Consider the following 15,046-nt stretch of genomic DNA (forward strand, 5'->3'; position numbering starts at 1 on the left):
CTCATACACATGATCAGTGTATGTCCTTAACAAGAGACAGTTGTGTTCAATTAATCAGCAAGGTGGAGGTGTGCTTTACAAGCTCACAACGCATCGCAACTTCGCAAGGACCTTGTAGATCTGCTAGCTAGTAGGGTGTAAGTGGTTAAACACTGGCATAATTTGTTTAAATTTTAAATTTTAACAAGTCTAATTCTGTTTACTTTGAGCTAGTCTTGTCATCAGAGCAAATACAAGGGTCTTTTTTCAAATGGCGAGGTTCCCACTCAACTAAATGTATAATCCAGCCATTATAGAGCTTCATGAGACATGTTGAACTTAAATCTCCCACCATAGTGAATGAGCACGCACAGGGACAACAGTGGGTAGAAAGGGGAAGAAAATCTGTATAAATTTATTCTTATTTATCAAAAATATCTGCACCACATTTGCATAGATGGCTACAAAATACCTTAGACGATTGCTTCACGTGATTGTTTTTGTAAGGATGAGGAGTGAACAGAAATAGATTTAAATAAATTAGCGGGTCATTAGAAGGAGAAATAAAGGCAGCATGTGGGTGGTCACTTTTCTCCGTAAATGCAAACTAAAAGTGTATCTAGATGCATGCAGATAGCCAGCTTGTATCTGAAATAAATTAATAATCATCCTTCAGGGATGATTTAAAATAAATCAATTTAAATTAAAAAAAAATCATTACAGCCACTCGACTCTTTTCTCTCACCAATAGATATATTACTCCTCATAAATAACGCTAGCAATAAATATTGTAAATATATTACGTCTTGGGTTATTATATACTTTTTTGTTACATGTAATCAGGAACCAATAATTTTACACAAATGAGGGGGGGGGGGTAGCTTAATGACTAATAATAATGTGAACATAAATGCAGTGATGCATCTCTATAGCAAATACAAAATTGTCTAGAAATGAAAAGTATAAAAAAGAAAAGTGTTCTTGAATGAATCTTCTGCTTTTCAGAATAAGCACTTCACAGATCTGTAATGCACATGGGCCGACTCCGATGTGTTTAACGCTCTGCCACACGCGGCAGATGGCAGTCTTATCTGGGTACTGTGTACATCACCCTCCTCCAGACTCGACTCAAAACGGAATTCTTCAACTCCCTCTATGGAAATATCCTCCACAAGCCCTCCTGACGTCACTTCTCTCCATGCAGCCGCCATCAGTCCGACAAATCTCCCTCTTTCACTCGGAAATCCCCGATAGTGAGACAGAAAAACTCCAGATTGAGAATTCCAAAGGGCACGGCCCTTTCCATTTTCGAATATCAAAGTATTCTACTGCTAGTAGACGAGCCGAGTCTCCCCAGTCGCTGTTAAACATTCCTCTTCACAGGGAAGCTGTCTGGGTGGGCCACCCGCGCTCCGCCACGCCCTCCAGGGATGAGGTGTGCCTGTGCCAACGGTCAGTTGGCATACTGTCTGTAGAAGGCGACTTTGACACGTTCAATCTGGTGGCACAGTTTGATGGCAGGGCCCAGTTTCAGGTCCATGCACTCCTGGACGGTGGGCAGGGTCAGCAAGAGCAAGGCCTGCCCATCTATGTCCTACAGACGGGAAATGATACCGTGTTGTTAGAGTGAGAGAATCACAGAAAGAAAGAAAGAAAAAGATGAAAGACAAAGGAAAAAAACGATGAAAGGGAAAGAAAACTGAAAGAAAAAGATTGAGGAGTCTAAACGAAAGAAAACAAAGCAACACGAAAAGAAACACAAAAGATGAAAGTGAAAGAAATAAGAAAAAAACAGAGCAACACATGAAAAGAAACAAAAAGATGAAAGTGAAAGAAAAAGATGAAAGAAGGAAAAAAGACGTAAAAAAGTAAAAGAGAAAGAATGAAAAAAGAGAAAAACAAAGCAGACAGACAGACATGCAAAGAGCTAGGGGTCAGGTGTGTGTTAGAGGTGCTCTGATCAGGATTTTGGGTTTGTTACGAATCACTGATTCTTTTCCCCAGGATTGACAGACACAGATTTTGTGTGTAAGGGGAAAATAGACATTTTACAAGCTCACAATGCGTCGCGATGCTTGTAGAACTGCTATTTTCAGTGAAGAAATATTATACTATAATGTTTTTCCTTTTTTTTCCCGGATCGGGTATTTTGGCGACCACCAACTGAGTCATTTGGAGTGAAAATTGGCCGGAGGAATCAGAGCATTCCTAGTGTGTGTGTGTGTGTGTGTGTGTGTGTGTGTGCGTGTGTGTGTGTGTGTGCGCGTGCGTGTGTGTGCGCATGCATTGTGCAACTGTGTGTGTGCACGTACCTGTTCCTGGAATATGTTGGCCAGGGAGGCACAGTCAGTAGAGTTGATGAACTGGACCACTTCTTCCACGCTCCACTCCAGAGGATTCCTGTCCAGCACCAACTGACCCTCCTCTTCCTCTTCCTGCCGGCCCGCCACCTGACGCACACAAACACACGCACGCACACACACACACACACACACACACACACACACACGGCTCACAACATTTAATATCCAAAGGCCAGTTGGGGTTTCCCACCAGTGGTGGAAGAAGTACTGAGATCTTTTGCTTAAGTAAGAGTTTAAAAATGTATGTTTTGTAATATAATAATCTAAATCTACAAATGTACTTGTAACAAAGGTTTTCAAATAACTGTAGTGGAGTAATATAGAGCAATATTTGAGATGTAGTGGAGCAGAAGTTAAAAGTATACAAAAATTGAGATTTGAGATTGTACTTACAGTACTTGAGTAAATGTACTCAGTTACTTTCCACTACTGTTTCCCACCCCATGTGTGAGCACATCTCACCTGCATGTCTTGTCTCTTGGGCGGTTGGTATTTGGCGCTGCTGTTCTGTGCCGGGGCGGACAGAGAGCGGGTCGACCTCCTCCGGACCCCCTCAGGACCCTCCTGGCTGCCCGTGGCCGTGCCCGCCCGGCGCGTGGTGGCGGCCCGCCGCGGCCGGCAGCTGGACACCTCCACGGAGGAGGCGTCGGTGTGGTCCTCGCGCGGCTCGGAGCTGGTGCCCTCTTCACTGCCCGACTGTAACTGCAATCCATAGTCCTCTTCCTCATCAGTGTCCTGAGAGGGGGGAGAGACGTGTTGTCAGTCTGACAGATAGAGGCAACATGGAGGATGGAAGGAGGGAAGGAAGGAGGAAAGGAAAGAAGGACGGAGGAAGGAAGGAGAGAGGGAGGGAGGGAAGGAGGGAAGGAAAAGGGAGGAAAGGGAGGAAAGGGTAAAGGAAGGAAGGAAGGAAGGAAGGAAGGAAGGAAGGAAGGAAGGAAGGAAGGACGGAGGAAAGAAGGAGGGAAGGAGGGAAGGAAGGAAGGAAGGAAGGAAGGAAGGAAGGAAGGAAGGAAGGAAGGAAGGAAGGAAGGAAGGAAGGAGGAAAGGAAAGGAAAGGAAAGAAGGACGGAGGAGGGAAGGAAGGAAGGAAGGAAGGAAGGAGGAGGAAAGGAAAGAAGGATGGAGGAGGGAAGGAGGGAAGGAAGGAAGGAAGGAAGGAAGGAAGGAAGGAAGGAAGGAAGGAAGGAAGGAAGGAAGGAAGGAAGGAAGGAAGGAAGGAAGGAAGGAAGGAAGGAGGGAGGAAAGGAAGGAATGAAGTATAGAAGGAAGGAAAGATTAAAGGAAGGAAAGAGGAAGGTATCAGGGAAGGAAGCCAACTGAACTGAACGGAAATAAGAAAGAAGGCAGAATGACCAAAAGAAAAAGAAAAATGGATGAAAGAAAGAGAGAGAACAAAAGAAAAGTGAACAGCAGGGAAAGAGCTGCAAACTAACCTGTGGCGAGCCAGCGGGGGTGTAGTCCACAGCGGAGGAGCGTCTCTTCTTCTGGACAAAGATAGCTTTCCTCTTCTTCCTGCGGCGCGGCGGCTTGGCCAGGTCTCCCTCCGCGGGCTCCTCTCCTCCCGTCGGCTTGGACAGCTTCCTCTTCTTCCCATAGTAGTGGGCTTTGGGAGACACGCAGCGCACATTGGAGAAAAAACAACAATGCAACCCAAAACAAATGCTGAGCTGCTCATAAACAGCAATTAGACCCTTGTTGTAGCACGCTGGTGTGCTATTTTATTTGGCTACGATCGTATTATTTTGCACCGTGGGAAATGCTGCACGTAATTACACCTGATCCACAAAACAGCAGTGGTGGGAAAAGTACTCAGATATTTTACTTAAGTAAAAGTATCAATACTGCTATAGAAGTACTCTGTTACAAGTAAAAGTCCGGAATTCAAAATTTACTTGAGTAAAAGTACAAAAGTATTGGTATCAAAATGTACTTAAAAGTTCCCAAAAAGTACTAAAATGTTTGAAAATAGCAGACGTGTTGTGAGCTTGTAGATCGGCTATTTTCAAATAGCCTATGTATAAAATAGGGCTAAAGTGGTTAATGTATATTTTATAATGTAATCATTTATATCTGCCAAGTAACTAGTAACTAAAGTTTTCAAATAATTGTAGTGGAGTAAAAGTACAATATTTGCCTCTGAGATGTAGTGGAGTAGAAGTAAAAGTGCTGAAAATTGGAAATACTCCGGTAAAGTGAAAATACCTCAACATTTTACATAAGTAGGCTACAGTACTTGAGTAAATGTACTTAGTTGCTTTACACCACTGCACAAAACAGTCTAACTCACTGTATTTGGTTTTGGTCTGCACAGAGCAGTTCTCAGGACACTGGTCGGTGACGAGCGTGGGGCTGAAGAGGTTGGGGCAGCACTGCAGCTTCAAGCACACTTTGCGGCAGAAGTCAGCGATCTGGTCGGCCAGGCGGACGATACGAATGGAAGATCGGTAGGTTTTCCCTTTGTACCTGTACGGAGGACGACACAGCGTGACATTGTCAGCCACCACCAGCCCCACGAAGAGCAATTAGAACGTTATTTATGGGAGGAACAAAAGATAATTAAAGTATCCATAATCCATCATATAGCGCTTTACAATGAACGCTGATTGCCCGTGCTGTAATGGGATAACTCGGGGCTGTTTTTAGGAGGCCCATCAAGAATTCCTATAATCGGTTTGATGGGAGAGGCTGCCCTGGAATGTGGAGCAGCAGTGAAGTTGCTTGTTGAAGCCGAGAGAGGGTCAATTCTATAATCTCCCCGCTAATGGCTAAGGTTAGGGGAAGGCATGCTATGCTGCAGGCAGCACTCAAGGACAGACTCAACGAGGAATCTAACAAGCCCTCTCATATCTCATCAGCCCAACTTAATCTATTTAGACCGGGAACGCAGCTGTGTGTCCTTTTGAGATTTCTTTGGCTATTCAAAAATAGCAGATCTACAAGCTCAGGGGGGAACATAGAACCCGGGGAACATAGGTATGACCCCCCGCGCTATGAGCTTGTAGATCTGCTATTTTTGAAAAATCGTGAAAATGGGTGCAAATACATTTATTATTTTTAAGCGAACATTTTTAACTCCAATCTTTGCTTCTGGGGGTCCCTGGAACAAAATATTTTGAGGTGGCGGTCGGCGGCCAACTACATATAATTTTGGGGGTCCTTGACAGTTATGAAAAGGTTTGAGAACCACCGATATAGAAACATAGGCTTTTTAGAAAGCGTATGTTTTAGAAGACATTTGTAGAATCGGCCTCAGGTCTTAATGGGTTAAACTATAATAGGATATTCTGCGCAGTAACAGTGGCTTTTCCTACTCTCAAAGAATCATTTCTAGTTCATTTAGCTGGGAACCTCCTGAAACCCCCCCCCCCCCCGGACCCTACGATGAGAACCGTCTCAGAACAGCCCCATCTTCATCCGTACTTGGCTTTGAGGGTCTCCTCGTGGCAGTCCCAGGTCTTGTCCTCCACCTCCTGCAGCTCCTTGAGCACGCGCCCGGGCTTGTAAGCCGCGTTGATCAGCATGGTCAGCACCTGGAGGGGAACGCACACAGCACACTTCCAGGTCAGAGCACACATGCAGAGCATTGGGGGGAATAAGCACACATAAAGCCAGCCTTGTGTGTGACACAAGCATGAAAGAACAAACCACATCAAGCCACATCAAAAAGGGACTGAACACAAAGATGCATATCGCTGCAAGTCCTTGCATGTACACACACACCCTCTTTATGCATGTGTAGTTTACAGCTACTTATAGTACATACAGACCTATATAATGTAGTACGTAGTATACACAATAGAGCATATGCATGAACACACACACACACACACATATGATGGGCCCCTAGAGAAATTAGGCTCTGTTTTGCTGAGCAGCAACCACTGTGTTGTACGTGTAAACACACTTTGATTGACAGCGCCACGCATTAAAATTAAGGTGCTGCTGGGAGACTGCAGGTGCTTAATCCGTTAAGACTGGGAACGCAGCTGTGTGTCATTGTTTTAAGATTTCTTTGGGGCTATTCAAAAATAGCAGATATACAAGCTCATAGCGCGGCACCGAGTGCCGCGCTATGAGCTTGTAGATCTGCTATTTTAGAAAAATCTTGAAATCTTGAAGTCGTTGAATATATATATTTTTTTTTAAAGTGAACATTTGTAACTCAAATCTTATTGCTTCTGGGGATTCTACAAGTGTCTTCTAAATCCCAACAGTTTTTGAAAAAAGCAACTTTTTCATGTAAAGGACCTCCCAAAATTATGTATTTGGCCACGGACCCCCATCTGAAAATATTTGGTTCCAGGGACCCCCAGAAGCAAATATTTGAGTTAAAAATGTATTTATATTCAAAGATTTGCACACATTTTCACAAAAAAAATAATAATAAAATAGCAGATCTACAAGCTCAGATCTGCTATTTTTGAATAGCCAAAGACATCTTAAAATGACACAGATGCGTTCCCTTCCCGGTCTTAATGGGTTAAGACATATTTCTCTCTCTCTCTCTCTCTCTCTCTTCCAATCTTCATATGTACCTATACTCTCTCGATCCTGACGTCTCCTCTACTTTGATTAAACCTGATCCCCCCCATCTCCCCCCGCCGGCCCCTGGCTGTGGCTCTAGCAGACATTTGTAAACGGGCATATGTTAGCCCACCTCTTTGAGCACCAGCGTGCACTTGCCGGGTCCTACGGCCTGCGGCAGCTCTGCGATGCGTCCCTTGTTGAGGTAGGGTCCTGAGAAACACCGGTGGTTGACGAAGATCTTAGAGCAGCAGTACCTGCCGTTGGCTGCGCCTAAAGAGACGGGAGGAATCGGCAGAACCACAATGTTAACCGACGGCGCAATGAAGATAATTAAATTAGCAACATATGGGTAAACTGCAGGATATTCTATTCAACGGACGACACTGCTGCGTATGACCTTGCTTTGTGTACAGATACGCGAGAAAGCAAGAGTGAGCACGAGTGTGCGTGTGTCCATATGAAAGTGTGTGTGTGAGTGTAGACAGGTAAGTGTACAACATCTCGTACACGCGTGTCCCTATATGTCGGCATGTGAGTCACACGACGACCGCTACATTAAGCGCGCCACTCCCAAGGGGGTTCACCCATGGAGGTGCCTGCGGAGTCAAACCAGGTGAAGAAAATACCATCTATTCATTGTGCACACCCCCCCCCCCCCCCCCGTTCCTACCCCCACAGCAAATTTGGACGTGTCAGTCACCATAACGATGCAGTATGCTGCACTCCACCCTCCTTACAACCTCAGACACCGGCAGCACCTGGATCAGCACTGCTAGGGGTGAATAGTAATTAGTCGGTGCGATGAATATGCATGAGCAAGTGGGTGGTATTTTAAAAAGGGAACGAAGAAGGAGGGCAATAGGTCTCATGGAAACAACATGTACCCCCCCACCTAGCTTTGTATTTGCGCGCACACACACACACACACACACACACACACACACACACACACACACACACACACACACACACACACACACACACACACACACACACACACACACACACACACACACACACACACACACACACACACACAGTTTATTACTTTGCTGATGAGGTGAGACAGGGATACGGTGGATTTGCTCAAACTACCACAGCCTCCCCCGGCGTTGGAGAGCCATGCTGTGAGGGAACATCCACTGATTGTGAAGGGTCGCTGCTAGACTCATGTTCATTCATTAATATGCGGGCTGTCTCTGCAGTTTTTGGCTGCTAAAATGCCTCCCGAATCCGCAAATCCACAGTTCGCCGGGTCCATATCGCTATCCCCTAATATCGTCATTATCGCTCGTTAGCATTAATTGTTGTAATTAAATCATCAGCTACGAGGATTATCATTACCTGGATCCATGGCAACCGGCTGGCAGAGATTGACAGGGTCCGCCTCCATTGGCTGGGGTGGAGCCAATCTGCAGTGAGGAAAAACGATCAGCCAATCAAATTAATTGATGAAGTCGACCGACCAGTTAAATCAAACGCATGGACACAGTGCGGCCATACAATCATTCAACCAATCAATCTACCACTCCACCATAGCAAAGCGTTTTTGTTAGATTCAGATGTGTGTGAAATACTATTTGCAGTTCCATGAGTGAGAAGAGAGGGAGGGGGATATTGATGAAAGGGTCCCCCTGAAGGTGAGGAATGGTATTCGTGGTTAGCGGAGATGGCTGACAAAGTATGCCTGGAAACCCTCATACTTCTCCCGCTCTCCGGCAGCCACTTTCCCCATGTTCCCGGGGGCTGCCTTTGCCAGCCACCGGTGTAACATGTCATTTGTCAACGAAATCAATCGTGGGGAACGCAATTGGGAATGCCCTGGGAATGCAATTCCTGCACTAAAAGCCACCGTTTCAATTAACGGCTTGGGAGCGGCTGGCAGCGAGAGAGGGGCCTCGGGGCTCACTTGAGTAAACTCGTCGTGTGTCGTGTCTTCGGTTTACATGTAAAAGGATGGTGAACAATGGACCGGGACTAGTGAGCGAGTGGAGAGGGATTAGCATTGACTTGACCATATTCAGTGATGCCGTTTTTTTTTGTTTTTTTTTAAACAAATTTAGAGTAGCCAATGTTTTTTTACCCCCTTTTTCTCCCCAATTTAGTCGTTATGCCAATTGATTCCTCTCCACACACACATTTCTGTGTTGTCACTGCTGTTGTATCCTATTGACTCACCTGCCAGGGAGGAGCCCCCACCAGGAGGACGTAGAGCTTTCGTTCTACTCCTCCCGCCCAACACTCCCCGCTGACAGGTGCCGATCCCGCCCGTAGGAGTACGTGCAATTATCTCCCTCCCCACCCGGCTTCCCTCCCCTGAACACGGGCCAATTGTGTTTGTGTAGACGCCCAACAAAGCCGGTTGCACCACGGTGGATTCGAGTCCCTCCTGGACTGAAATATGCTCTGGTCTGGTGTGATTCTGTGTTTGTGCAGGGGGAGAGTTTGCAAAAGGTTTGAATTCAGCAGGATTAATCAGATTTCTTACTGTTTTTCTGGTTGGACAACTGCTATCTTCTTCTGATTCTGGCCTGAGAAAAGAGAAATGAGAGAGCTTGTGTCAACTGTATATTGCAGGACAAAATTGCATCTACTGTGATTGAGAGAGATAAGGTGTGTGTGTGTGTGTGTGTGTGTGTGTGTGTGTGTGTGTGTGTGTGTGTGTGTGTGTGTGTGTGTGTGTGTGTGTGTGTGTGTGTGTGTGTGTGTGTACGCACAGACAGGTTTCAGTGGATGGGTCAGGGGGTAAGCGTTTGCTTCACACCAACCGACAGGGAAGATTTCCATGGACTCCACGTCAATGATACATTCTGACAAGGGCTTAGCCACACCTGCAAGAGATGGCTGAGTGAGTTGCCGAGCGGCGAGCACAAGTGCACACAAACACTCAATCACAGACACAGACACACGTTTTACCTTCCAGTCGGAGCCACAGCAGGCGTCCCCTGACCTGTGTGACCTGAGCCACACACACCTCTGCTGGCTGGTGAGGGTTCACTGCCTCCAGCCACATGTCCTTGGCAAAACCTCTGCTCTGCCATGTCTAGAAAACACACACACACACACACACACACACACACACACACACACACACACACACACACACACACACACACACACACACACACACACACACACACACACACACACACACACACACACACACACACACACACACACACACACACACACACACACACACACACACACACACACACACACAAAATGTATGTGGCTTAACCCAAACTAATTGTTCTCAGCAGCAGTGTTGATTTCGTCGTCTAAAACTATGACGAAAAATGTTCGTCGACTACCTTTTTTTCACTGACAAAAACCAAATAAAAAATAAATAAAAACTACGATGACTAAAACTAAGACTAAATATATGTTGACAATTTCGTCAACAAATAAAAACTAGACAAAAATGTTATGGAGGGACTAGTGGAGAAGGGATCCAGTAGAACTAAAAGACAAGTCATTTTATGTTTGGTTGCGCTCGGGTGTTGCGCTCTGAAAATAGCATATCTACAAGCCCACAACGCGTCGCAGTTGTGAGCTTGTAGATCAGCTATTTTCAGCATGCAACCAAGTCTAAAATCAGCCATTACAACGCCATCAAGGCACCGCCAAAATACATTTAGTCGACTAAATCAACTGTAGATTTACTCGACTATAATCTTAGGATATTTAGTCGACTAAAACTAGACAAAAAGTAAAACATTTCAGATGACTAATAATATGAGAAAGACTAAATGGAATGTTATTCAAAAGACTATGACTAAAACTAAATCAAAATTTGCTGTCAAAATCAACACTGCTCAGCAGCGTTACCATATTCTTCTGATGTGCTCTTACATTGGGGAAGCAGGCGTCCGGGGCAGCCTCGGTCCCACTCTGCTTCAGGTAGTCGGCCCAGTCAAAGTCCTGACCCTGGTAGCCCCTGGGCCGCTCCAGGCTCACCCCGTTCTTCAGACACCACTGCACCGGCAGGATGCCCGGCGAATCAGCGTGGCACACGGAGGACAGGGGCGTGGCCTCGGGAGAAAGGTCATCCACGGTGACCTGGAAGTAGTTCTCAGTGTAGACCTGTGGAGAGAAGCAAAGATGGTGGGATATTCAGGAAGATAGGCCATCCCAATTTTCGCCACTAGAGGCAAAACGGTACACAAATAGTCTCCTAAGCAGGCGCCGTCTGGCGGCAGATCTCAAGAACGTCCTATGTCTCTAGATTTGGTGAGAGCGTGTTGCTGGGACAGAAAAAGGTCGATAACAAAGTAGATTTTCTCCTGATTTGTGTCTCTGAAAAAGCCATTTTAGTGTCAGAATGTTGGGGAAATTGTGTGGCTTGTGACGATTGGGTCCAATATTTAGTTCAGTGGCTATACGGCCAAAGAATGGTACGGAAGCTGTGTTCACGTTCACGCTCCCATTGGAATGAATAAGACTCCAGCCTGCTTCCAGTCTCCTATAGAGGTCACCTCCGTCACGCAGATAAGGGAAGTAAACCGGAGATGGCATGTCTTGCTTTCCTATTTGTCTTGGAAAGAAGGCAATTAGTTTGTGCATAACTCGGTACTGTTGAACTAACCAGGGTTAGGGGTGCCCCGTTGGGCTCAGCTAAGACAAAAAAGTATAAAAAAAAAAAAAAAAGACAAAAAATTGTCTCACATATATTTTGTGAGACAATTGTCACCCATGCATATATATCGTCACTGTCGGGTGGAAACCTTGTATGCCCAAAGCCTTACTTTTCAGGAAATAGAAAAAATAACCATGTGTTCCAATGGATCCAGTGCAATTATTATTTGGTCACAAGCTCTTGTTAATACTTTTCATTGGTTCAATGTTTATAAAGGCCACAGTCACACTTTGACGTAGGGTATTTATTTACGCAAAAACATAAAAAGTTGAAATATGAAGATACAAGGTTTCTGTCCGACTGTGATGATATGAGACATTCTACGTTATGTCTAATGACATACAACTATGCACTTAATTCTTGGCAGAAAGTACATTAGAGTATCAATCGGATTGTACATGCAAAAATCATCAATAATAAAAGAATACGCCCGCACGCTGCCAAACTGCACGGTACAGGAGCACGTTTATTGAGAGAGAAGCAACGTTTCGGTCACGGATGACCTTTTGTTGCCTGAAGAAGGTCATCAGTGACCTCTCTCAATAAATGTGCTCCTGTACCGTGCAGTTTGGCAGTGTGCGGGCGTATTCTTTTATTATTGATGTGCACTTGTTTGCCTACGCACCTGCTCTTCAGCTCTTATTCTAGGTGTGCGAAAGTGCAGAAATCATATGAAACGGACCAAAAGAAAGAATAAAATGCTACTCGTATTGACTGGAATGTGTTCTTTGCTAACAGGGATTCTAATAGAGTACAGAAGTCCTGACGTCACTCGTTCATCCCCTGGTTCGTAAAGTAATTTCTCTATGGAGAATAACATTGTGTCATCATAGAATCGTCTCATATAAGAATTGTGGTCCAAAAATAAACAAACTGTCTCTGCGATATTGTCAGGGAGGAGGCTCTGTATCGTTTATGATAGTCAATCACTTATATTTGATACAGTCCGTTTCTGGCGAAAATGTAACTAATTCGGCGGAAGTAGTCTGCCCCAACGCTCCTGATTTCGTGCATAGAGGGGCGGGTGTATAGAGCCGGCGAGAGATTGCGGCTGATCCCATTGGTTCACCGATCTGTCCGTCAACCCCCGCCCCGTTAACACAACATTACGAGCGACGCCCACTGCACTCTGGTTGGTTGGGAAATGAAACACTTCCTCATACCCAGTACAGGCTATGGTTGGGCCAGGCTTTTATTTTTTAGGTAAACTAAACAATAAAAGCCTGGAGATCGAGGCTACGGCGGAAGTAACATTATCGCTTTCTCACTGTCAGTTGATGCTTCATATCCATATGAGTGAAACCGCCGGGGTAATTTGTTTATTTTTGGAACACAGTTCTTATTTGACGCGATATTAAAGACGTCTATGGGAATTCAGAATGGGGGTGGAAAACCGCGAACCAGGTAGGATGCGTAAATTAAGTCAGACTTCGGTGCTCTATGGACAAAAAAAACTAAACGTAAGCAGAACAGGGCTATTTCCTGGTGATGGTATGTATGTGGCCCAAGCAAGTCTTTTTCACCACTTAAAGGGCTAGTTCACCCCAAAAATAACTTTTTTTCTATCAATTAGTCACCCCATGGAGACTTCAATTCATGGATATTCTTTTGTTTTTGTCGCATTCCCTAAGCCACTAATTTGATGACCAGCGGAAGTAGGCAGCGGAGACACAAACTTTATGGGTTCCGTGTGCTTCAGTGTCACTCACCTTGCTGACGGAAACGGGGCAGATGCGGAGCGACATCCACGGAGACACCATTTCCAGTTTCATCCCCTTCCTGAAGGAGTGCTTGGGCAGGTCTACGTGGTCCTGTCATAGTAAAGTCAAAGGCATGTCGTGAGCACAGGAACATGCGCACGCACGCACGCACACACCACAATGTAGGTCGTGCAAATGCGATATGTTTTTACCATATCGTTGCCGTCGGGCAGAAACCTCTCCATATTCTAACGTTTTGTGTAAATGAATGCCCTACTTGATCATACTGCAGCGTTACACAAAAGCATCAAAAGTAAAAAAAAAAAAAGAAGGTAAATGGTGCATTTATATAGCGCTTTTATCCAGAGCGCTTTACATAGATTGTGCATTACATTCACCCATTCACACACACATTCATACACCGATGGCGGAGAGGAAACCATGCAAGGCACCAACCTGCTCATCGGGAGCAATTAGGGGTTTAGCGTCTTGCTCAAGGACACTAACTCTGGGGGAGCACCGGGATCCAACTGGGAACCTTGCGGTACCCATTCCGGCCGCTCTACCGGCCACTCTACCCCTGAGCCACTGCCGCCCCGAGTAGCAGATGAACAAGCTCGAAACGCGTCTCTTCGCACCACGTTTCGAGGCTTGTACATCTGCTGCTTTTGCTATTTTTGAATCCTGAAAAGTAACAGTTTTGGATATATGAGGTTTCCACCCGAACAGAGACAACATGCAACATTGTTCAACAAAGCCGGATCTCTATTCCAGTCAGGTACACACATATAGATAGCACAGGGCAAGCATAAATACCAGTGCAAGCTTATCTTGGCCATATAGTGGTGCAAATGTAGCTATAATGTTAACATTAAACACAGTGGCATATTATGCAGACCCACATACACACACAGAGACATACACACACACGCATGTACGGACCAAGATAAGAGCAGAGGTGTCTGGAGTGGACTGTGGCCGTTAATGGAGCCACCCTGATAAGGTTATGTGTTTCATATGTATTTTTTTATCACCTTTTCATCCCCAATGGACGTACTGGACCTTTAGCTAGCGCAATTGTTTGATATACAATGAATGGATATGTATAGATCATAACACAGAAAATCTAGCGTGTCTATTTAAATGAGAAATGGAACCTTACAGGTCTATTATTACACGTTCTGAGTTAACACTCCAGATTGTATTGGGTTTATAGACTGTATCATACAGCTCAATTGGAAAGCAGAGAGAGGAGAGAGGAGAGAGGAGAGAGGAGAGAGAGAGAGACTGACTCACCTTGAAAACCTCTAGTGGGAGTGGGCTCTTCTGTGCTTCGTCCTGTGCCGTCTCCAGAGCCTGCTGCCACTCGGGGGCGCTCTTCAGTGAGTGCAGCTCTGAGGGGAGAGCAAGACAAGTGTCAACATTTCTTCTGAAGCTCACAATGTCAGAGCGAAACCGACTACACTTAACATCCTCCAGGGTTAAGAACTAGGCTGAACAAGGCAGTAAAGGGAGACTCAACTACACACACACACACACACACTAATGCGATTGTCAAATTAGTCATGAGTTTCATTTGTTGTCAGTTTCAGAGAAATGCCTCTGCTTACATACGTATGATCACACTCATGCATGCATCAACACGTGATTCATTTGAAATGTTCAGTGCGTTAATTCAACAATCACGTCATTAATGGGAATTGCTACACACACACGCACACGCACACGCACACGCACACGCTGAATATGTGTGCAGAGAAGTGCACTGAGCCTCCACGGTTTGGATTGACAAATATGAGACGTGTTGTGGACAAAAGGCTACTTCCAAGAAACCA

The 15,046-nt window shown here is 45.3% G+C and overlaps 1 protein-coding gene across 5 annotated transcripts in view; it reads right to left on the reverse strand.

The window, feature by feature from the left end:
* Positions 1–364: 364 nt before the first annotated feature.
* The window catches only part of sfmbt2 (Scm like with four mbt domains 2), a 37,100-nt gene continuing 22,418 nt past the window's right edge, over positions 365–15,046 (reverse strand). For 3 of the 5 annotated variants that reach the window (XM_080421545.1, XM_080421546.1, XM_080421544.1), the window contains 14 exons: positions 14,508–14,605; positions 13,221–13,322; positions 10,704–10,958; positions 9,789–9,915; positions 9,590–9,703; positions 9,361–9,403; positions 8,217–8,284; positions 7,003–7,142; positions 5,766–5,875; positions 4,633–4,808; positions 3,779–3,948; positions 2,805–3,077; positions 2,292–2,429; positions 365–1,573 (listed from right to left, as the gene is read on the reverse strand). In XM_080421545.1, the coding sequence (XP_080277671.1) occupies positions 1,433–1,573; positions 2,292–2,429; positions 2,805–3,077; positions 3,779–3,948; positions 4,633–4,808; positions 5,766–5,875; positions 7,003–7,142; positions 8,217–8,284; positions 9,361–9,403; positions 9,590–9,703; positions 9,789–9,915; positions 10,704–10,958; positions 13,221–13,322; positions 14,508–14,605 (1,955 nt within the window). In that variant the 3' untranslated portion in view covers positions 365–1,432. The remainder of the gene's footprint in view (positions 1,574–2,291; positions 2,430–2,804; positions 3,078–3,778; positions 3,949–4,632; positions 4,809–5,765; positions 5,876–7,002; positions 7,143–8,216; positions 8,285–9,360; positions 9,404–9,589; positions 9,704–9,788; positions 9,916–10,703; positions 10,959–13,220; positions 13,323–14,507; positions 14,606–15,046) is intronic. The other 2 variants (XM_080421548.1, XM_080421547.1) reach the window with 1 other exon arrangement.

Source organism: Gymnoscopelus braueri, assembly GCF_963280865.1.
Source record: "Gymnoscopelus braueri genome assembly, chromosome: 23".
Lineage (NCBI taxonomy): Eukaryota > Metazoa > Chordata > Actinopteri > Myctophiformes > Myctophidae > Gymnoscopelus > Gymnoscopelus braueri.